Here is a 23,882-nt window from a genome sequence, read left to right on the forward strand (position 1 = left end):
TAATCTTATCTTTTCTTCAGGAGAGAGAATTTGGATACTTTAAAGAGTCTAAAGGCTTAAAGCAAAAGCATCTCTTCTTTCTCTTGCTTCCTCTTTTACTCCCCTCGCTGCCCACCATCACCACCACCAAGCCAATAATGTTCACCATCCGCATCCTGGGAGTTCGTGATTTTCTCATAAGCAGTCTACATCAGTGTCTTATCCATTATGGATATTTGCCACTGCTTTGGAGAAACACATTTGGAGAAAATACACATTTTCAAGCATCGTCTGATTGCCTTTTAAATCTAAGTCTTCAAGAAGCAATGAGAAAGCACCATCTGCAAATTAGATTTAATGCAACCTAAGGGAAAAATTCCTTCCTTGTCTCTCAATCTGATGATCTGGTCAGATCCGCAGCATCGTGAAGCAGTTCAAATTTTATCTTTTTTTTTTTTTGTTTTATTTTTTCACATGAAGTTACCTATTCTGTCCCTGCCTCCTTTCCAGTTTTGCTAGTGGCTAATAAGGAGGCAGTCCACCATCCAAAGCCATCTGCCTTATGAACCTGCCTTGGACCTTGAAGGGTTCTGAATTTTCATGTCACTGCACTAGGGCTAGAAGGGTGGGTGGAAATAATCATTTAGAGGTCAAGGAAACCATAGATCTCTTATCTTGTTTGACAGACACAAATCAGGTGCATGAGTACAGTTCATAGTATGTCTATGTATGTGGAATAGATTTTCACGGTATTTTTATTTTGCTGTTCTACAAAAAGCAACTAGCAAAATCATTAGGTTTAGATAATTAGGATGCAAAGAACAAAAAGAAACAAGTACATTTTGAAATTTAGGCAGATACTCAGTGTTCACTATTGTTTTGTCAAGCTTTTGAAATAATGGTTCGTAAGCCTTGCTTTACATTCACCATGTAGTTACTTTTTGTATTTGAGTATGTAAAAGAGCAGATGCTTGGATTGTGTTGATTACTATTGTGCTTCCACACTTGATTATGTTACACTGAATATGGAAGATGAAACTTAGGTTTAGTTTGGCCTTGTGATACTATAAAATCCAAGAGCTTCAGGCATACATTAGAGTTGTTCGGTGCTTTTTAATCTATTATTATCTGATTTGGCAATTAGTACATTGACGTTAGAGAATGTTTTGAATTGAACTGCTGTGATTTTCATTTTTTCTTCTGTCTTTCGCTGCTTCCTATTGCTTCCTTATTCAGAAGGTATGTCTGTCCAAAAGATAAGTTTTTCTTTTTGACTGTCAGACTTAATTTTTATCCTTTTAGAGTTGCTGTATTTGCTCTATTATTGTATAAGATTTATTATTGTAGTTTGTGAAAAGTCTACTGTACTTGAAATATCCAATTTTTATATATAAAATATATTCAAATCTTGGTTAAATAAAAATGGCCTTGAACAAAACTCTGTTGTGTTTTCAGGTCTGTCAGCATCCAAACTCCAGAATGAGAGAATGGGGAGCAGAGGCTTTAACTTCTCTCATTAAAGCAGGACTGACATTCAACCATGATCCTCCTTTATCACAAAATCAGGTAAAGTAAGTTTATGAAGAGCTGCTTTACTTTTCTGGAACTTACAATGAACACGAAATCAAAATCTTCCCTAGAGGAGGTTTTCTACAGTTCAGTGAGTAAGTGATATCCATAAAGTAATTTTACCATTGAGTTTATAAAGCCTAAAGCCGTAACATTCAGATACAACTATTGAGAATCACCTCATGCATTCTAATGAACTCTCTCCCCCTCCCTTTTGCAAGGGCATGGCAAAGAATGGTGTTGCTTACACATTGTGTCCGCTCATTAGAAGGAATTGTGGATCACCCTCATGAGCACAAAACAATTTCAGAACGTTTAGAAGCATATATATGATTTAGTGGCAGGCAAAAAATAAATTTTCTTTCTTTGTAAATTACAGCTATTCAATACATTTTTGAATAAAGCATTCTAATATTTTTACTGAGATTCAATGGATATTATTTCCAAGGTGTATTTAGTAGAACGCTTAGTCTAGCCCTGCAGGGTCACCATAAAGCAGCATATGACAGCATGCTGTAGTTGGCATTTAGCTGGTCCCTCCCTGAAGGACCTGGATAACAGGTGAAAAAAGAAAAAAAAAGAAATGCGAGTGTCCTGCTGAGATGCTTTATGAACAGTTTTTTAGAAGGGCCAGTCTGCCAGTGAATTTCAGCTTTTTAGGTAACTAGAAAACTCTTAAGAATCTTAGGTTGATACTATATGATGTTAAATATTGTATATGAAAATAATTAAAGATCTGTTAATTTTTAGCATCTTTAATATGCTTTATTGTTTACTTTTAGAGACTGCAGCTGCTTTTATTAAATCCACTAAAGGAGCTGTCAAACATTAGTCATCCTGATATCAGGATTAAGCAATTGGAGTGTGTGCTGCAGATTTTGCAAAGTCAGGGTGACAGCTTGGGACCTGGTTGGCCATTGGTGCTTGGAGTCATGGGGGCAATCCGAAGTGATCAGGGGTAAGTGATGTTTAAAAAAAAAAAATTAATCAGTAGAAAACAGCAGAAAGAATTCAGCTTTTACTTTTTGACCTTAACTACTTTGTTAATAGTCATGATTTTTATTGTCATTTTTAGCTTATGAACAATTTTACTCAACAGAAATCCATTTTCGGTATTTTTTTCTGTAATGTGTTTTCTGTAATGTTTCAAAGTATCGTTACGTTCTACTTTCTCCCATGGTCAGCATGTAGTGTGCACTGAGGAATACTGAATACTTTTTGTGCCAATTCAGTTTATGTCAGCCATCTGGTGGACACATCTCTGATGCCACCAAAGAATTCTGCATGGCTTAACTTTACTTGCGATTCTTCTCTTGTTTTTTAATCTTTAGCCTCTAGGATGTTTCTTCCTCTGAACTTTCTCTTTTTTTAAAGATTTTCTTTCCCAGTGGCTGCTGCTACAACGAAGTTGGAGGATTATTTAGTTGCAGTGGGTAAAGCCCTTGACTGAGTAACACAGCTGATTCCTATATAGCTAGGATGAGGAGCATGAACTGGACTGATGTTTGGTACTTGAAATCCTCTTGCCCACAGGGGAAAACAAGAACTGAAGATGCAAGAAGTTCTTTTGAAATTAGCAGTTGACTCTGACCCTGGAGCTGTAAGCACCAAGAACTGTACCATACACTTAGACCATATCATCCCTTCTTTGGTACTAGTCAACACTGTGTGTACGAGGACAGGTCATCAAATAACTGTCAGAATTCATCTTGCTTCATCTCTCCCTTCTCGCTGCCATAGTTTGTCTTCTGGCCCTCTGAAGACCTTCTAACTGCCTCCCAAGTGCTTGAGAGTTTTTTGCTCTTGCACCAGCATTGCTTGCTCTAGCAGCAGTCCTCACAAAACATCCCCCAAGGATGTTGGTGCCCTTGGCTGTCAGCTAACTTTTTTTAAAAATACAAATGCCATTTTAACTATGCTTCCTTTGTACCTGCTGCTTCCACATTTGGTACGGTGTGTTCTGGGGTTCCGAGATGATGTCTTATTTTCACTGTTGTTGTTGATGGATGGGAACCTGCACTGGCCTATTCTCAAGATAGGCTTCAGGTCCCTTTAGACCTCAGGTCCGTACTTTGCTGGCAAATGTTTCAAGCTGAAAGATTTTGTGTTATACCTTAGTATCATAGTACAAAGATGATAGAATTACTGTCCTTCAACTACGTAGCACTGTTTTTCCAAATCATGTCAGCTGCAGTAAGAAAAAAAAAATTAAGCAAACCACCAATTTTTCTTGTGAAACAACTGAATGTCTTGCCTTGCTTATAGTTGTGATCATGAGATGTGGGCACTATTGCTGTACTTCAGGCTTGTTGATCATTAGACTTTCTTCTCAAGTGTTTTCCATCTGGTCAGTGAACATCTTGGCTTCCAGGGTAGAGATTCATTTATCTTCTAGAAACTCTTCCAGGCTGCTATAAATACAGAAGATGCTGTTTTGAGCAACTGTGATATTTCAGTCATTTTTTGATTTCACCAGACTAGCCTGCCAAGCAAAAAAAAATCTTCTTTTGAAGAATTTCTTTTCAATGGGATATTCCTGTCTATTCTAAGGTTGAATAAAGCTGTAAACAATCTTAAAGATTTCTAGAGCTAGGCTTAGGCTTCTTGCATTTGTATTTCCTTTTTGGATGTTCATTCATAGCATTAAGAGCAATCTAGCATTTTGAAGAGCTGTCTTGCAGCTGCCATTTACGTGAAGGACTTTGAAACCTTCCTCCAAATACGTAGTACTGCAGGGAACTTAATTGGGAAATTAACTGTTTTGAATTTATTCCAGTGGCCTCGTATTTGAAGATAAAAAAAGAAATTGCTTTCCCATTAACTCAGTTCTTCAAAATGAGTAGTGTAAACATACTTTCATTTCCTGCTTCCCTTCCTTCTCTCTTAGCGTCCTTGGAGGTCACATACCCCTGGAATTTTGTAGCTAAGAAGGAACTAAAACAGTTTTGGGAGTGTTTGACGTTATAAACTCATGTAATGAATATGAGGGAAGGTAGTTTGCCATACTCAAGTAGTATACTCATAAAGATGAAGCCTTTGGTCTTCTATGTTAGGATGGGTGTCCATCTGTAGTACACATTTTTCTAATAGAGATTAGGTGCACCGGTATTGTCTGTGTGAAACTTCTTGTGCATTCCTCTCGCTTCCATCTTGTATTGGCTGTTACAATACAATAGAAACTGGTGATCCAGAATACAGAACCACTGGTGATTTTTATTTTGAATTACACAAAAAGAAAAAGTGGTTCTTTTATTTAGCATTCTAAAAAACACAACTAACAGACCTGTGTTCTAGATCTTTTTTTCCTGCAATATATATTCTGAAAGACACGTAGTTTCTATATTACAAACCTTTTGGATTTTTTTTTAGGTTAAATATTAAACATTTAAAAAATTCTGTAGTAGAATTTAAATGCAGCTGCAGCAGTTTGCCTTACCTATTTTGTATTATCTGTACTCCACCAGTCCTTTTTGATTTCTTCATTTCCTCTCTTACCAAGCAAGTTTTTGGTTATAGATGACTATGCTCCTTGTGAGAGCTTCTCTCATAAACCTTTTCCAGTCTGTAGTGTTATTTTGTGTTCATATTCAGAATCCAATTCTGAAAGTGAAATATTTATCAAGACTATGTTTAGTAGCAGAGATTTTCAAAAGATACTGTCTAACATAATACTGTATTGAAGCAAGTAAGATGTTATATACAAGCAGCCATTAAGTTGGCACACATTTTTGCTAAAAAGTAAAAAGACATTTTGCCTTTCGATCTGGCTGGCATACTTTAAGTAATTACTCTTTGTAACTCCTGAAACAAGAAACTGTTCGTAATAACTTAGTTTTGGAAGTTTATAATGCTTAAACTGAACCTTTGTTTTGCCTATTGCGGCTTTTTTAGAATGTCCTACCTTACACATTCAAATTAACAAGTCCTAGAACTTTAGAATAGAGAATCAGACCTTTCTTTAGCAAATAAAACTAGCTGAGGACTATTGGAGAGTCTAAATTTCAACTTCACTAGTGAACATGGACTAAAATTATTTATCAGAATTGGAAGCTTCAGCTTAATGTTATATTTCAAAAAAATACTTGTTGAAATGTTTTAGGTGTTTCAAATTTATCATGGAAACTTTAAATGGATTTTTTTTTAATAGTACTGTCTCCTGAGGTATTGTATTCAAAAGTTTCTGTGCTCTTGAAGAAATTTGAAATGAGTGTGTGTGTGTGTGTTTTTTGTTTTGTTTTCTTAAGAGAGTCCTTAATACGGACTGCATTCCAGTGTCTTCAGTTGGTTGTGACAGACTTTCTTCCAACAATGCCATGTACTTGTCTACAGATAGTTGTTGAAGTTGCAGGAAGCTTTGGACTTCACAATCAAGAGCTAAATATTAGCTTAACTTCAATTGGTTTGTTGGTGAGTTTTATGTTAACCTACAGTGATGCTGCTTCTGGCTTTCATTTTCTTCTTTTTTTTTAATGAAAATTTAATTTGTAGTCTGTTCTACAAATGAAAGCCAAAACCCATTTTTTGAATTATTACAGAACTCCCATGCAGTCATTTGGAATCGTATGTAAACTGTGCTCACTCAGTTCAATGCTGTGTAACACCATGGTTATGTAAAACAAATAGCGCTGTGTTGCGTACATGTTCACCAACATATTATTTTTAATATGTTATTTTCCTTTCTAGTAGTTCATGTGTAATGATGTCCTAAAAGCTACAGCTAAGAAATATGCTTTCTGCATCTTGCAGTATTAACATGCTGATCTTCTTCCATCAGTGTATTTGATGTACTTTGTAAAATTCTCCTAAACATGAAAATCATAAATGATTTATTTCATGAACATTAAGAACATTAGAATATCTTTGTTGTCCAACAATGTATTTTATTTATTTTGTAGTGGAATATTTCGGATTATTTTTTCCAAAGAGGCGAAATAATTGAAAAGGAGCTAAACAAAGAAGAAGCAGTGTTACAGAAGCAGGCAGAAGAAAAGGGGGTGATGCTACATAGACCATTTCATCCTGCACCACCATTTGACTGTCTTTGGTTATGTCTCTATGCCAAGCTTGGAGAACTGTGTGTGGATCCTCGACCTGCAGTTAGAAAAAGTGCTGGACAGACATTGTTTTCTACTATTGCTGCTCATGGAACTTTATTGCAGCATTCAACATGGCACACTGTAATATGGAAGGTATAACATGACCTTCTACTAAAAGGTTTTTAATATTGCATTCGTGTTTTAAAACAGCATGCCTGTAAAAGGTTACATCAACTATTTTGTTTAAGAGTTTTTAGAGACAATGTATTGTAGCAGAAGTTGCCTCTCTGCTTCTTTTTTTTTATTATTATTGTTTTATTTTTAACAACACTTTCTTTTTTCTGGCTCCTAAAGCCTCTTATAAAACTTCATTTTTGTACCTTGATCATTTCTTTCTTGTACTAGTATAGTATAAAAAGGGTGTTCCTTTCTGGCACAGATAAATTACTCCTTTCTTTGTGTGAAAATCTGGTGACATTTCAGGGTCATGTGATTGGACTCATTTGTTCTGTCTAATGTCCTGTTCTGGATTATGGTTGTGTTAGTAGTGCCTTATAGAGAAATTGGGCTGCGGTTGAGTCGGTTGTTACCTGTTGTATCTGAGCAGTGTTTGATACAGAATCAGTAGGGTTGGAAGGGACCTCTGGAGATCATCTAGTCTGGAGATCACCTATATCCATAGATGTTGGGCTTTTGTTAGTACTAACACTGTTCTCAGTGATTCTGATCGTGCTATTTCTAACCCTTCTCAAGTGAATATCTGTAAAATACTTTACTAATTGTTCTGCTGATTGTTGTTGCAGAGGCTGTTTAGAATAAGGGAGCTCTCCAGGTTCCATAATGATATAAAGGATAACGGAAAATAAATTTCGTATTTCTTTGTTGTTCTAGCACAAACACAAATATCTTATTCCAAGAGTTACTTTTTCCCCTTTTCCCTTTTTCTGACTATTACAGGTTTTATTTCACCTATTGGATAGGGTTCGAGAATCTTCTACCACAGCTGACAAAGAGAAGATTGAATCTGGAGGAGGCAACATCCTCATCCATCATTCAAGGGATACAGCTGAGAAGCAGTGGGCAGAAACATGGGTATTAACACTGGCTGGAGTTGCAAGAATATTTAACACCAGGAGATATTTATTGCAGCCTTTAGGTAAAATTATAGTTTTAAATTATTGAAAGATACAGTAATGTACTTTCAGCTTCGCATATTTTTTTCAATTAGAGTACTGGGCAAGAATCTTAACTTAGAGCTGTGTCCTGTTATATTTCACCTCAAATACAATGAAAATCACGAAGTTTTTAATTCATAATCCTTAGAGCCAAAAATCTTAAGTATCAAATTCATCTTCTATATCATGGTAGCTGAGATTAAATCTCACTGTTCACAATTCTAGATACCAAATAATTTTTGTTTATTGTAGCTTGGTAACGGTAATAACCAAAAGATCAGAAAAACTATCAGAACCTATTTTTCCTCTCGTCTTTTTAAGGCCACAGAATATATGCCTAGAACTCCTGTATAATATCAGTGTGTCAAGTTTTACAGTATTATTAAAATGTAAGGAGAACTCCCGTAAAGTCAATGGAGTAAAACAAGTCAAAACTGTCAAAAAGAAGTCAACTGTTTGAGAAGGAAGAAAGGGAATTTCTTAAAGTGACATTCACTATGCCGTGAAAGTTAAGGTTATGCTCTTTCAAGTGATTCTTTTTTTTTTCCTTCTCACTCTTCATCTATCCACTGTTTCAATCTTAGACAAAGGTGTTAGTTTGAGTTACTTTACTGTTGTCCATTCCCCAGCTAAAGCTCGCTTCTACTTCTTCCTTAAAAATCTTCTCTCTCTCTCCTTTTGAGTTTTTATTTTCTCTTGGTACTGTTATTTCCTTCTCTTGACTTTTTTCATATTCTGATTTTTCCTTTTTTCTTTTTTTCTTTCTTATTATAAAAATTAAGCATTAAGTTATTTATGAGATATTGTACAATTAAAAAATGTAAATGTATTGAATTAAATGAATGAATATAGTGCATCATGACCGTGAGGTAGTTTTGCATAGAACAAATGTTTTGCCTCAGTTTAGACTGATCAGAGATGTCTTGGTATAATTTTAAAACGACTTTTCATTTCTTAACTAAATTAATTAGGATTACTTGACATACATTACTTTTAAAAATGTGATATAACTAATCTGTAGTTTGCACAAGGAATTCAAAATTTCGTTAATGTATCTTCACCATGTCATAGTGTGTAGTTAATATATGCATAGCTAAGTTGTTTTACTTATTTTCATTTATTCATGTGTGTGTATATATATATATTCATTCATTTATTCATTTTCATTGTAGTCTTTGGCTATTTGTGATATAGATACCAACATATTAACAACTGTCAAGAATATCTGTTATCTGAAGAAATGCAGTGGATTTGAAACTGTATTAAACTTGAGATAAACTGAATGAATAATAAACGTTACAGGGATGCAGTAATTATTGAAAACCAGTAATTAGTAGTATAGACAATTTAAGACTAAATTTAATGAAAATCTTAAGTGATCTTAAAATGATGAAAATCTTATGCTCCAAAATGAAATCCTACTATAGAGTATAATTATCATAGTATTTTAAAATCAAATCCTTATAAATTGCATGACTGTAAGCTTGACTCTTTATTTCTTGTATATGCTTAACTCTTTCTGAAATTAATAGGCATCTGGTATCCATAAGAAAAATCTGTTCCACTCTCTGGAGTAAAGAAAATTTATTTCCTTCAGTGGTATGTGATGTATTGCTAGCAAATTTTGGTATAAGGAGTGATCTACTATTTCAGTCCTTATATTTGTGTATTTGCCTATTGCATTCATTCTTTTTGGTTACTGTTGAACTGATATAGTGTGAAAACCAAAGGTGCGATCAGTTGACCTTGTGAAATTTTTCTGAATTAGAGTAACGTGTATATCAATAGCCTTTCAGAGAGAAAGGGAAAAAGTAACAAGCCAGCCTCAAGTTCATTTTTGTTTCCTCTTTTTTAAATAGGAGACTTTTCCCAAGCCTGGGATGTTCTTCTTGATCATATCCAATCAGCAGCACTCAGCAAAAATAATGAAGTTTCCTTGGCTGCTCTGAAAAGCTTCCAGGAAATCTTACAGATTGTTTCTCCTGTCCGAGACTCGGAGAAACCTGACACACCACCCACTATCAATGTTTCTGTACCTGTGGTTGTGGGGACAACAACTGCCACTAGTCTTGGCAGATCGTTCATGAGAACTGACTCTATAGGAGAAAGAATTGGAAGATACAATGGATCTGAACCACCTGTAGTAACAGATGAGATTGAAGATTTGAATCTTTGGTGGGCAGCCTGGAACAGCTGGTATAGGATTGGCTCAGAAAGTACAAAGCCTCCAATTACCTGTGATAAATTGACTTTTATTCCCAGCCAGCCTTTTCTTACAGCTTTAATTCAAATATTCCCAGCTCTTTATCAACACATCAAAACTGGTTTCAGCATGGATGATCTCCAAAAGCTGGGTGTCATTTTACATGGTGCTGTTTCAGTTCCAATCAGTTCTGATGCTTCGCCTTTCATCCTTCCATCTTATACTGAAGCAGTTTTGACAAGTTTACAGGAAGCAGTGCTTACAGCTTTAGATGTTTTACAAAAGGTAATAATGTGACTTCAAACCTGTGGTGAAAGGTGAACTATACTGTGTCTCAGCTTGGAACTACAGTGTAGTGACTTAAAAGTTAATTGTTTAATTACTTACAGTTGCACGGAATACTGTTTTAGAGCGATCAGAACTCCATTGCTGGTAAAACCCAGCTGCTCTACCTAAAAAGGAACAGCGTAATCTACCAAAAGCACATTTGCTTGACTGCAGAAGTACCTTAAACATTGTGATGTGTTTTTATTGTTTTACTTGTCTATCTATTAAAGTATTGTATTTTTCTGAGAATCTCAAAGTGGAGGTGGGGCAATATTCCCCTCTAAAAGTGTTCCTTACGTTGCCCAGGTCATGCCATACACAAAATGTAGAAGAATGATGATCTTGATTTTTGAGAACTTGGAGTTCATGCAAAACAATCTGAAAAGGTCTTTGGCAGACCACCTGCTTACCTCTTATTAATCTGTAGTTTACAGAAAATGCAGCATCTTGCTATGGGAGTTCTTACTATAGAACTCATCCTCAAAGAGTACCCGTACTGCAAGTGAATCAGAAAAGAGAAAATTAGGGTATCTTATGACAAGACAATAAAAGACATTATTTTTTCTGGAATTTTAAAGCATCTTTGCAAAAGTGACTGTTCTTTCAGAAAATGCATTTATTCTAAAGAAATAACATTGTTAATAAGTGAGAGTGTATATTTAGTATAAGCATTATTTCTAAATATATACATATATACATACATACATATATATATATATATATTCAGACTACCCAGGTATCCTGACTTCATCCCCTTAGGGCTGTCATGTAATCTATTTAACTATACAACCATATTTTTTCCCTGCCGCCCCCTTCTTCCTCAGACAGGATCCTGCCTCATGCAGCTCATAGCATGTGTGGTGTCTACTTAATAAGCATTAATTCAATATCATTTTTTTTGTGCTTGGTGTGGGTTGGCTTATCTCAAGCAAGGCAGAATCATTATCTTGCAGTCATTCATGTAGTCTGCATGTTTAACAAATATTCCTAAATGTATTTTGAGAATAGAGCTAGAAGTAGTGTAGTATCACATCACTGGTAGGTGGGGATAGAAATAAGAGTTTTATGATCAGTCATACTCACTAAATTCTAGTCCTATTCCAGTAGTCTTGAGCCTTTACCTGCAGGTCAGCCCTGCCCAGATCCTGTTCTGTCCCCTCCTTCACTTTCATTTCTGTCCGTTTTTTCTCACCTAATCACTCCTCAGTTTACTGTGTTTCTTTTCTGGTCTCCTTGTCTAGATGTTTTTAGCTCCCAAAGCCTGCAAGCATTAGCACTTAAAAAAGAATTGAAGGGGATAACAGAGCTTTTAGCATGAGGAGAAACTATATTTTTTTCCCCTCTAGTCTTGTTCTTATCAAGATCTTAACTTCAACTAAACTAAAAAGTTTTTCTTGAAAAATAAATACAACCGACCAACCAAAAACTTGAAAAACTGATGTACCCACACACAATCGAAATGGGTAGCACAGCACTTTGAAAATATGGACTTAAAATTGGAAGTCTTAGGTACTCTAAGCTTATTCAGTATTGCCTGCCCCACTATAGTTCTACTACTTACAGAACAGCACTAATGCTATTAAAAAATAAATTGTATTTTGGTCTGGTCAGTTCTGTAAAGTCAGGTTATCTTTTCCCTAGGTCATGTAAAACAGCAGAATTCACGTGACAAGGCAGCTAGCCAGGGCTAAGGAGGAGCAAAGACCATCTGTTAATTAGTTTTGCTGAATGCAACAGTATCTTTCTTTTCCTCTGCTGAAATAAATAAATACTCCAAGGCATACACACAGAAGCTACTCAAATAGTTAGAGAAGATTATGTTAATATTTACCCTCTTCTTTTAAACAAAATGTTTATTATGTGTTTGCATATGGGTTCAGATTAAGTTTTATTCTTTGCTGTTACAGGCAGATTTGGGTCAATTCTGATTTTCTAAGTAGTTCTGGAACAACTTTGCAATGAGACTAGCAGGAAAAAATGCATCTTTTTTAAGATGAAGTCTGGTTTAATAAGGAGATTTTATGATGTGATTGTCTGCACTAGGACTTCATAACTCTGCAAAGGACTTTATAGCTCAAGAATATAGAATTAGAAAGGAACTTTTGCTCTCTTTCCAGATTTCTTTGTATTGAGCCCATTTTAGACCTTTTGTCTTGTTCTTTGTTTTCTTCGTATTCCTCATTTGAACTTTTCCTATTCGTTCTTTTGAAGAGGGTTTTCATTGCTGTAGCCCCTAATTTTCTATCCATCTTGGAAAAATATGAATGAAAGCTAGAGAAAAGCATCATTGCTCAATCTGTATTGTCTTATTAACTCAGTTAACATTTTTATTCAAGCCCAAATTCTCTGATTATTTTCACTGCCTACCTGCATTCAGTCTGTGTCAACTCTGAAGTGAGCCAGCTGGCTCATCAAACAGAGGAACACATGTTTAGTTGGGGACCAGATAAGATTGAATTCTGTCACTTTCAGCAGTATGGATGCAACTCTTTTGAGCTACCTGGTGTGGTAAACTCAAGGCTATATTTACACACACCAGCAGAGACAGTATAGAATTAGCTATTGACGTCTGTAAAAATACCAGTAGTTTCATCAGTTGCCACTGATCTGAAATAACAATAAAGCAGAAAAGTAGAATGAATGACAAATATATTTTGAAATTTTGCCATTATAGATATTAAGATAGCCTTCTGTAGGTGCTGTCATGGTAATATTAAAGATCTGCTTAAGTAAGTTAAATTTATGTGAGACTTTATAGGGGTTTGTGGATGCTCGTTTTTTATCCATGTGTCTGTGGAATCGTTTTTTTTTCTTTATATATGTAATCTTACATTAACCTCTCAAAATTTAGTTCAGTGACTTCAGTGCAGCAGCGTGTCAACTGAACTTGTTTTACAGTGCATCAAACATGTTAGCTCAGCAGTTACCCTTTTAGCCTTCTGCCACAGAGATGAGTGGGGTTTTTTGATGTTTTTTTTGTTGTTGTTTTTTGTTAGAAGAGTGTTGGCTCAAGCGCTGAAAAAGCAGTCTAGTCTTTTAGGAGGAGGAGCGTTCCACTATATCTATAACGTTGGCTAAGACTGCTGAACCTCAGGCTGCCAAAAATCACACGTTTCATATTGCAGAAAGCTGAGGAAAGGAGGGAGGCTATTAACAATTCAAAGAACACTCTGCCACAGGCTGTAGATTGCCTAAATGTGCAGCTTGGTCTCGCAAGGATAGCTTCTGTGCTGCTGCTGCTTGCTCCCTCTCGTGGCTTGGGCCTTGGGTTATTCACTAGCCTTCTGCTGCTGTAGCTCATGTAGCGTAGCCCCAGCGTGCCATCTGCGCTCAGACATCTTTGCACTGTGACTGAGTTCGGCCACACCAGGTCATGGGCGACCTTTAGTTAAAGAGAAAAGATTTTGATGTCTCTTCAGAGAAAAATAACAGCACAAGCCTAAGGCTTTTTTTTTTGTGGAGCAATAAATGGATGGGTTTTGTAGCTTTGAGAGGAAAGACTTTGGAAGGAAGTGCAAAGCATTTAATATGAAAGAAAATAATTGGAATAACTTCATAGAATTATTGTATCTGGCTTTGAAAATAAATGCTCTTGTTTTGCCTAGGGATTTGCATTGCAGCAGGAAATCATTAGTCTATGACAACATGATACTCCATTGACACCTCCTAAAAAGTTTTCCATTTTAAAGTAAGATTATGAGTTTCAGTTATGCATATATCATTCTCATTTGATTTATGTTTCTTTCTGTAAGATACAATTTTGACCACTTAGGAAAACCTTGTATGAATTACATCTGAGATTTAAATATTCCTTGAGGTAGAACTTAAAAGAAGATGCAGCTGAGATCAGCTGACAAAACTTTTCTGTGAAAGACTCGCATTCTGCTGTTATGTTATAGCAGAGTTTGCAAGGAAAAGATAACTTATTAGACCAAATGAGATAGTTTTATTTGCTAAACTATATATGGCTAGGTATCTTGCAACATAATTTAGTTTAATAAAATAACAAAATTCATTTTCCTTAAACTGTTTTATACACTGTTTTATAGAGCATGACTTTTGCATAGTCAAGTTTCTACATGGTAACATAGTTCTCATCTTGTATTTATACAGTCAGTTTATTTTCATATCAATTGTGTTGTCACAGCTTTAGAATTATGTTGGCATTGTAAAATGAATCATGAGCTAAAAAAGTAGTAGGTTTCATAGTTAACAAAGATAGCTAAGAAACTGATAATCTGTCTTTTTTGTAACATATTCCTTTTTGTGATGCTGGGAATTTCTGTTTAGAAGGTCCTAGTATTGAGGCAGATTCTTGAATGGTGAAGCTCCAGATGCATATTAAGCTTCTCTATTTTTCTGTTTTGGTATAGGCTATATGTGTGGGCTCCGAAAACATGCAGATAATGTATCCTGCAATCTTTGACCAGCTATTGGCATTTGTAGAATTTTCCTGTAAGCCCCCACAGTATGGACAGCTGGAAACCAAACATATCGCAAATGCGAAGTATAATCAGGTAATTTATTAGAAATCTCATTTGTTTCATTTGGCTGGTGAACACAATTCAGCATAAGATAGAGGTTGTTTAGCAAGATGCATTTATTCCATCTGTAAAAACCTTGCTATGTGTGGTATGCAATGAGTTAATTTATTAGTTTTTTAGATTTGTTTTTTTTAACATGCTTGTCTTACTCTCTTTTGTTCCCTTTGAATTCTACTTTCCCTTTATACTTTGTATTCCTCCCTGTAGGAAAAGTCTTGGATGGACACCAGATATACTGAATGTTTCTGAATTTGTCCAATGAATTTATCTAAAATAACTTGTCCTGTATTTGGTGACAAATTTAATAGAAAGATGCAAAAACTTTGAATGGAGAAAATTCCTTCGAGTTACCAATTTTTGTATTGCATGTGCTGTAGAGAAGCAGAACATGTTCAGTTGTTCTTTAAATCTGTGTACTCTGCTGTTCGCTAAGCATGACAATCTGATTCAGTGTGATCTAAGAGGTAACTGTTATGTATGTATTAATTCTTCTTATTCTGTTTGTCCTGCAACACAATGGAATCACACTAGATACAACTATTTGCACCGGTGAGTTAAATTTCCTTAAAGATTGCCCTAATGTAGTTGTCTTGCATAGATTGCGACATTACTCCTACTTAAATGTACTTTACTTTATTGTAGAGTACATTATCAAAGTCAGACTACATTGTATTTGTAATTCTGTTGCTTGGACCATACTCTTAGCAAACTTTGCATGCATTAAACGGAGAGTTCAATGCAAAATATACGTTTTTTATTCCTTAATTAGTATGTTTTCTTACACAGGTCATTAATTTACTATTTTTTTCATAGGCGGAATGGGTAGCATTGAATTATGTACCGTTTGCTGAGAGATCATTGGAAGTTGTTGTGGACTTGTATCAGAAGACCGCTTGCCACAAAGCTGTGGTAAATGAGAAAGTTCTTCAGAACATTATTAAGGTAAAAGTTTGTGTCATGCTTATGCTGTGAATTAATGAATTTATTTTGAAACCTCTGAATTTTATATGGGGAAAATGTTGATGAATGCTTTCAGTGAAGCTTAAAGCTTTAATAAACAAATGGATATTTTTACAACATTGGGCAGGGACTGTTATTTTGATGTTGTTATTGATTAGGCTGTATATTTTGTTCTTTAGCTGGATGATATGATGTCAGCAGCGGTATTCAAAGTTGAGGCAAAATTTAAAAGATATTTTAAGCCACAAAATAACAGTTTTTTACTTTGAAAGTCTTAAGTGCCTGCAACTAAAAAGCAGGTGTCTTGATTTGATCCTGTAAATATGGCATTGAAGACTAGACTTACCCTTTTTTTTTTTTTCCTTTAAAGAAGTCTATCTACTGTGGCATATATTTATGAGCATGTGTTCTAGCTGTTAATTTTGATGTGCACTTAATGCCCTTGTGTGTGGTTGAAGTACGTACAGAATTTTATGGGCACACAGGTGAGCTTTTAAGGGGGAATCACCAAACTCTGTCAACCTTTTTTGACCTTATTTCCATTTTCAGAAATTATTTTGACAAATAATCGAAGTAGCAACAAATGTTTGGTTTTTTAAAAAAAAAGTAGCATATGGGGCCTTGATTTGTTTGCGATAATTTTTGGCTGGCTTCAGGTAGTACCTAAATTTGAAAACACTAGTATGGTCAAAATAATTATGTGGTATTATTTATACTCTATTTTGAATTAAATTTTTGTATTTCAATATAATTGTTTTCCACTTTTATTGGAATAGGTTGATATAAATGCAACTTCTCTGTAAAATTCAGAAAGTTGATGATAATATATTCCAGTAGAGGATAATACTTTGAAAATAATTATCCATTTTTCTAAAGCCTGTGTTGACATTGGAATAAGATTTTGACTCCTCTGAACAACAATATCAGAAGAAGAATATTCTGTTTTCCTCTAGCGTTAATTCCAAGCTTTCGTAACTCCCCATTCCCAAAATTATTTCCAGTTGCCTCACTCTTGAGAGTGAGTTCTTGGTTTGCTTTCCTTAAATCAGAGATCTTCTTAAACTCATTAGACATATGTATGACCAGAATGTAATCAATATATATTTGAAACGTAAATTAAGAATTAGATTCTTAATTAGATTAGATTCCAAGATAACTTAGTATCAGTTCCTAGTTAGTTAATTGTTGCTTGACTAATAATGTTAAAAGGAGTAAATACAGTGCAAACAGTACGTGTGATAAATGCGTTACCATTAATGAATTTCTTCTATAGATATTAAAGCAATCTAACAGATTTTTAAGATTTCTTATGTTTTTATCTGCTATGTATTTAAGTTATACTGCAGACCTAATGTTTAGAATTTCACTAATTCTTGTTACTTATAAACTTCATGTGATTTTACATACTGAATGATCTTTGGTCATTACTGAATACGGTTTACCTTTTGCATTTTATAGAAAGTTTAATTTCAGTGGGAATATTTTTTCTTTATTTTGGAAGAATTTGATATACCTTTCTACAACTGCCTTCAATCTGTTAGATGCTATGACCTGTAGATGACCTATAACCTACCTGTTTATCAGGTTAGGAGAAACAGTAGATGAAAATTACCTGCAAAATCTTGCTTTTCTGTATTACCAATGTAATTAGTGATGAATCAACACTGGCTCCTAATCTTGTGCTTGGTAACAGATCTGTGCCTTAGCAAGACAGCATACAGCAAATAATCTTTATAATTATGTTTTTAAAAGAGGAAAGATAGGGGTATGTACTGTCATCTATGGAAAATACCTACAGAGATCCTCTACAGGATCTGTCTTATTCTTAGATTTCTCGAGCAACTATAAGTCTTGTTTGAACTTTCTCTTTGCAGACACTGAGAATACCTCTTAGTCTGAAATATTCTTGTCCTTCTGAAAGCACATGGAAACTAGCAGTGTCCTCTCTTCTCAAAGTTCTCTCTATTGGACTACCAGTTGCAAGGCAGCATGCATCTTCTGGAAAATTTGACAGTATGTGGCCAGAGCTAGCCAATACTTTTGAAGATTTTTTATTCACTAAAAGGTAAATACAGATTCCTCTTCTTTTTTTTTTTTTTCCTTTCCTTTCTTTCTTTCTTTTTTTTTAATTGGCAAATATTCTCAAGTAATTTCTTTACTAAAGAAGCAGAATAATATGCCAATAGGGTTCAGTAAAAGTAGCCATATCTTTGGGGTATTTGATTTCTGGAAGTGGTTTCAATGAATGAAAGAAAAAGGTAAGCACTTTCTCTACTTCAAAAAAGTTCATTCAGAAGATGAGCAAGAAATGGCTCAACTGAGCTCTCAATGCAAGGCATAAGCTTTCTAATCAGGCCATGGAATTCTGTATGGACTCCCAAGAATGTTTGCTGTAGATTTGACAAAGAATTATTAATGTGTATTCACTTCTCTTTTTTTCCAATTTGAAGAACTACAACAAATTTTTTTTTCCAGTTAAGGTGAGCACTGTCAACTATATGCATTTCTCTTGAGGAGTTTTTGAAATTTTCCACTTACTAGGTGTTCTGATTTTTTTTTCTAATATTATTGTTCACTTAGAAACTTAAGAGTTATCTTTTATTTATATTTCTAGCCAAGGTAGACTGATGAAAAGTTATTTATAACTATGTTTTTTATTTATTTTTTTAATTTATTTTTATATTTTTGAAAAAAGATAGTTGAAAATTTGAATTTATAATTAGACAGCTAAATAGGTACATGCATAATTTCTTAAGAATAGAGCACTTTGAGCTGAGTTGAGTAGGTTGAAAAAGTCCAGAAGTGAACAGTAATGGGTCAGCCTGTCCTAGGAGTCTGTTCACACAAAAGAATATATCTTTAGGAAGACGTGGTAAGTCTATAGAATATGGTAAAAGGTTGCTATAGAGCAATTTTCACTGTCCCTTGAAGATGAGCAAAAAATGGATTTCAGTACAGCAAAGATTATCTGGGGTAAACATTAAGAAAAGCTTTTATTGTAAGGAAGGTTAGGTGTTGTAGAAGATTGCTTAGGACAGATGTGGAATTGTTATTGCAAGTTTCTGTGAACACCTGTGGATAAAAACCGTTGAGGGATAGCTTATCTAATTGTGCCTCAAATTAAAGGAGGATGTGGAGTATGAAAAATCAAATTCCCTTGCATCCTGATTTTCTCTCTCTCTCTCTCTCTCTCTCTCTCTCTCTCTCTCTCTCTCTCTCTGTGTGTGTGTGAATGTTGATTTCAGTAACAAATTAATCTCTCTTTCTTTTCAGTATAAAACAGTAGAGCGATTTTGTACCTAAAAATAATAGGCTGTGTGGAGGGGTGTGTATATACTTTTCAAACACACAAAAATTCAACAACCAAACACATACTTACAAACAATAGTTAAATAGCAGCTTGTCCAAAAACATAGCCAAAAATGAAACTGAATTTCAGAGGTGCATTCATTATTGAAAATGTTGTAATATGAGTAGATTTAAAATCTAGTTAATAGGTTTATAGACTAATTCAGTGAAAAAATTTTTTCTTTGTGTATACATTAAAGAAGTATTATTAAGTAGGAGGAACTTTAAAGAGTTCGTTAAGACCAATTTAATTATCCAGACTTTTGTTTTGATGCGATTTTTTTTACTTTAAAATAGTCTTTGCAATAATTTGGGGTTTTGGCTGCTGTTACTAGCACTGCTTCCGTTCTGAGATAAGCAAATCATCTAACAGCTCCAATATCGATAAATCCAATATCGTTATTGGATTTAGATTATTACAGTGAAGATTTCTGAGATTACTTTAGAAGAATGTATGTTCAGTTAGATGCTACTTTGTGAATAGGTCTACTATTTGCTGTAAATGAATTATTCCTAAATATTTGCAAAACAGAGGAAACATATCCATTTTGCATGCTTTTAATTCACCTGGACTGGTCTTGCTGCAGTTTGGGGTATTAAATATTCAGAAGTCCAGGGGAGTAGGATTACCATGGTTCTTAAATGTATTTCAAGGTAATCTACTGCTATCTGCTTGAGCTTTTTGGCCAGATATGTTGTAGGTTTTTCTTAGTTTACACTGAGTGCTTCATATTTTTCTTGAAAGTTGTTCCAAACACAGAAGTTCCATCTTAACACGTTGCTTACTGAAAACAATCTTTGCTGATGTTAATTTTGGCAGTTTTTGGCAGCTCTCCTGCATGGCAGGATATTCTCTGGAGATATAGGAGAAACAGTGCTTCTGTGAATATTTATGATGCCCTGAAATTTATCTGTCTTCACTTAAGGTTCTGTTTTTGCCTTTTGAAGACCAGGGTATGTTCTATAGTTTCTACATGCAAGATGAGTTTTAAGGATCAACATTTCATCAGAATTAAATAACTTCTTACAAAAGTTGTATAAAATATTTCTACTCTCTCACTTAGAAGCATTAAGGTTCTAAAGAATTTAAAATATTAATGATAGACTGGTGGTTTATAGAACCATGTGTGTATAGCTGGAAAACTTCCTGGTTATCTAGGCTTTGCTGTTACAGACCACTAATTTTACTCCTGCCATGGTATTTACCAGTAGATGCTTTTTTGCATGTTTAGTTGTCTGTTGTATGGCTATCGAGACTTTTTTTTTTCTTTTGTTAATATCTGTCTTTTTCTAACTGTTAAAGAGCATTTTATCTCCCAAGTGCATGCTCCTCTTTCTCATAGTGAGTGGCCGTATCGCTTTGTAGGCTTTTACCTTCTGTTATAGAGTAGCCTTTCTGTGCCATCTCTCAGCCTGAACCATCTGGTCCTAGTATGAGTTAAAGAAGGGAGTATGTCTGCCTTCTGCCAGGACAGTTAGCAACAGCAGTCTTTTTCTTCCTCCTCCTCGTTCCCCACAACGCTACTGAAGTTTGCTCCCCTCACTGTGATGAAAAGAGTGTTCTAGAGATAGCTGTGGACGTTCCCCACGTTGAAGGAATGCTCTTCAGAGCACCTCTGTGCAAGATGCTCTGAAATGAGCCTTGGCGAATAGACTAACATCCCTTTTGTTGTGGAAATTTCTAAATTATTGTGTCTTGGAGTGAGTTGTAACTACAGTATAGTCAATGTCTTACATCTGTAGTTGTTCTGTTTCAAAGTAAATTGAATTCACAATTTTCAAATTTACTTTCAATTTTTTTCTTGGTTATGGTTCTAAAAAAAATATATATATTATGCATAGTGGTGTCCTGTTCAAGGATAATTTGACAGAATTTAACCACTGTTTTGAAAGTAACTAATAGCTAAAATTTATCTGTTGAACTGAGACGCATGTCAACCTTTAAATTATAGGAAAAGGCAGTGGGAAAAATACTTTGATCTTTTAAGCCAGCTAGGTGATACAGAAACTATTGTTCAGTGTATCCAGTGATGTATTTATATTAACAATGAGTTGTGCTTTTTAAAACTTTGAGTATGTACTCAATTTTTGTCAATATTACCAAAATCAGTTAGCTAAGGCACAGATGAGAAGCACTCCCTATGCTCTTAGTCAGATTTATGACTTGTAAATTTGAATTAGTTTTAGTTACTCTGTTGAATGCAGTGCTGTCTGTCATTTACTGTGATTCAGTTATCTCTTGATGGCTTTTGAACTTGCAAATATGTCATGCAAAGTGAGCTTTGGTCCAACAGGGTTGATAAGTCAGGTGCAGAAGTACACAAATCTGGCCTCTTCTGAAGACCAGCATGCATCGAAAGGACTCAAAGAATTTGGAAAAGGCAATTCAGAGACTACTGGGAGGCTCTCAGTGAGACAGACTTAGTAGCATTACTGCAGTGTCTGTTTTTTTAACATTATACAATGTATCCAGTTGTTTCTACCTCTTGTAATGAAGAACTGAAGAACTGAATACAGTTAGAACCAAAAATTAACTTTTTCACATTGCCATTATCTATTTTTTCTGATTTCTCTGCTTCAAGGAGAGTAAAATGTTGTTTGTCAGAAAGAAGCTTAATTTTCCTCCTTTACTTCTGTACACCTTTTCATATTCCATACTTTAGGCTATTTAAGGTTCTACATATTCCATGCTATTATCTGCCTAAACCTTACTCAAAACTAGGTAAACATCTTCCTTTTTTATCTGACCTTCAAATCCATGTTCTTCAGAGCTGACTTGGCACTGCTGGTGTAGTTATGAATATGAAATGTCTACATCTCTGTAAAACTTAAAAATATCTTATTTCAGCCAGTCCTCCTGACAATGTTGTGTAACACATTTAGCTAGTTTTTTCCTTTAACTTTGTACATTAAAATAGCCCCATGTAAATTTTCTCATTTTTGTATCCTCAGAGTCCCCATCTGGCTGAGGAACCGACAATTTTCCTAGAGTAGATACAGCTGTTTCTTTCACTGATACTTTCATTTTTTAACCAACATTTTAAACACTTTTGTGTGTGTGTGTATGTGTCTAACTTAGCTTATAATTCCTCTAATCATTATACTTCCAGAAATCACATGTGTGGAGATGGGCTACCACCAGTGAAACTGAATTGGCACTGGTTAGGCATAAGGCCTCTGTGAATAATAGCCCTTAATACCCTGTGAACCTAAACCCTAAAATAGTGAACTTTGTCTGCATGGTCTTGCCTTTGTCTTTTGGGCTAGAATAGGTTGTCAAGCCAGGCATAGTGGGGAAGGAGAGGAGATATTCATGTTTGAAATGTACAAAGCACAGCAGAAATGGTGCCTGCAGCTTTGTGCATCAAGAAGTTTAAAGTACAGCAAAAGGAGCTAAGGTAAATAAAGTGAAATGTTACTGTCAGAGAATTAACAACTTCCAAGCACCAAACTTCAACTTTATTATTATTTTTTTTCTAGCAAGCTACATCTGAGTCAGCTCAATGATCTTGATTTTTATTGTTATCCAAAATGACATTTTAAAATTAATACATTTCATGTAACTTAATTTATGCAAAATTTTCTTCTAGTAACAGACTTGTCTGCTTATTATTTCATAGACTACTTCCCTCCCAGAGGGTTTTGTAGAAAGATGACAAGCCATTATATAAAATAAAATTCAACAAACGTGTATGTATATGATTTATTAGAGCAGAAGTCTGTGCTCACATTAGGGAATTAAATCAACACTTTCCAGAAGAACGCTTGAGAACAAGGCACTGCTGTGCACAACAGGTCTCACAGTACCTGTTAGCAATTTGTTGTTATGCTTTAAAGCTTTCCCTAGCCAGCATGGGCAGTGGCTCGAAGGAATGCCCAAGCAGAGCAGCGGTGTGCATGGCACTGCTTCTTGTGTTCGCCTGCTCTTGATCCTTCTGGCCCCTAGATTGGTGTTTCATATTGACACCTTACAAAAATCTATTTACTTGAAAGAAACTTGCTACATGAGAGTTTAGCATCATCTGTAGCATATATAGCAAACGAAATGTGGTGACTGGACTGGTAAGTCATATATGGCAGATTAAATAGGGACGACTGGACAGATAGACCATAAAACCACTTTAAAGTAAACCTTAGCTCAGAAAGTCAGGCATCCTTAAATTAGGAGATGTCAGAATGCAAGTTTTTCATGTAATTCAGCCTCTTACATGCATGTGTCATAATAGTTATATAAACTATTTAAAGGGTTTGCATGGTCACCTTCTTTATTGTTTATATGTTACGCAAGGTACTGAATGAACAGCTACTTTATATTTTCTTCATTTTCAGCATGTAGCCCTAAACTGGCTGGCTGCCTAACATCCAAACCAGTATTAAATATTTTCTTTTTGGCTTTTTCTGTCTCTAGTCATATACACAGTACTTGAATGCTTGAATGTTTCATAGGCAGTTGTGAAGTTATTTATAAAATATCCCTGTGAGGTAGAGAGAGACCTTTGTTTTCAAGGAGGAACACTGGTACATACTGTCGCAATTGTCAAAATGGTAGCTGTAGCTGTGCAGACTGAACTCCAGGTGTCTCGTGCTGAGCATCCAGAAGATGAAAAGAGCTCTCTTGGAAAAATCTCTGAATTGACATGGTCGGCATCATATAGGAACACTGGGGGGAAAAATGTTAGCCAAACTAACCAGATTTAGAAGACTTGTAAAAAGTTCTCAAGCCTTTCATAAAATTGGCAGT

The 23,882-nt window shown here is 35.0% G+C and overlaps 1 protein-coding gene across 6 annotated transcripts in view; it reads left to right on the top strand.

The window, feature by feature from the left end:
- The window catches only part of MON2 (MON2 homolog, regulator of endosome-to-Golgi trafficking), a 76,090-nt gene that overhangs the window by 43,490 nt on the left and 8,718 nt on the right, over positions 1-23,882 (top strand). For 4 of the 6 annotated variants that reach the window (XR_009959493.1, XM_062584035.1, XM_062584053.1 and 1 more), the window contains 10 exons: positions 1,435-1,545; positions 2,331-2,506; positions 5,793-5,955; positions 6,444-6,737; positions 7,542-7,740; positions 9,619-10,247; positions 14,663-14,806; positions 15,365-15,382; positions 15,647-15,775; positions 17,668-17,858. Coding sequence is in view for 5 of the 6 variants with exons in the window: in XM_062584035.1 (XP_062440019.1) it covers positions 1,435-1,545; positions 2,331-2,506; positions 5,793-5,955; positions 6,444-6,737; positions 7,542-7,740; positions 9,619-10,247; positions 14,663-14,806; positions 15,365-15,382; positions 15,647-15,775; positions 17,668-17,858 (2,054 nt within the window). In the remaining variant the exon portion in view is untranslated. The other 2 variants (XM_062584043.1, XM_062584062.1) reach the window with 2 other exon arrangements.

This window comes from Rhea pennata, chromosome 1 (genome assembly GCF_028389875.1).
Source record: "Rhea pennata isolate bPtePen1 chromosome 1, bPtePen1.pri, whole genome shotgun sequence".
Taxonomy (NCBI): Eukaryota; Metazoa; Chordata; class Aves; order Rheiformes; family Rheidae; genus Rhea; species Rhea pennata.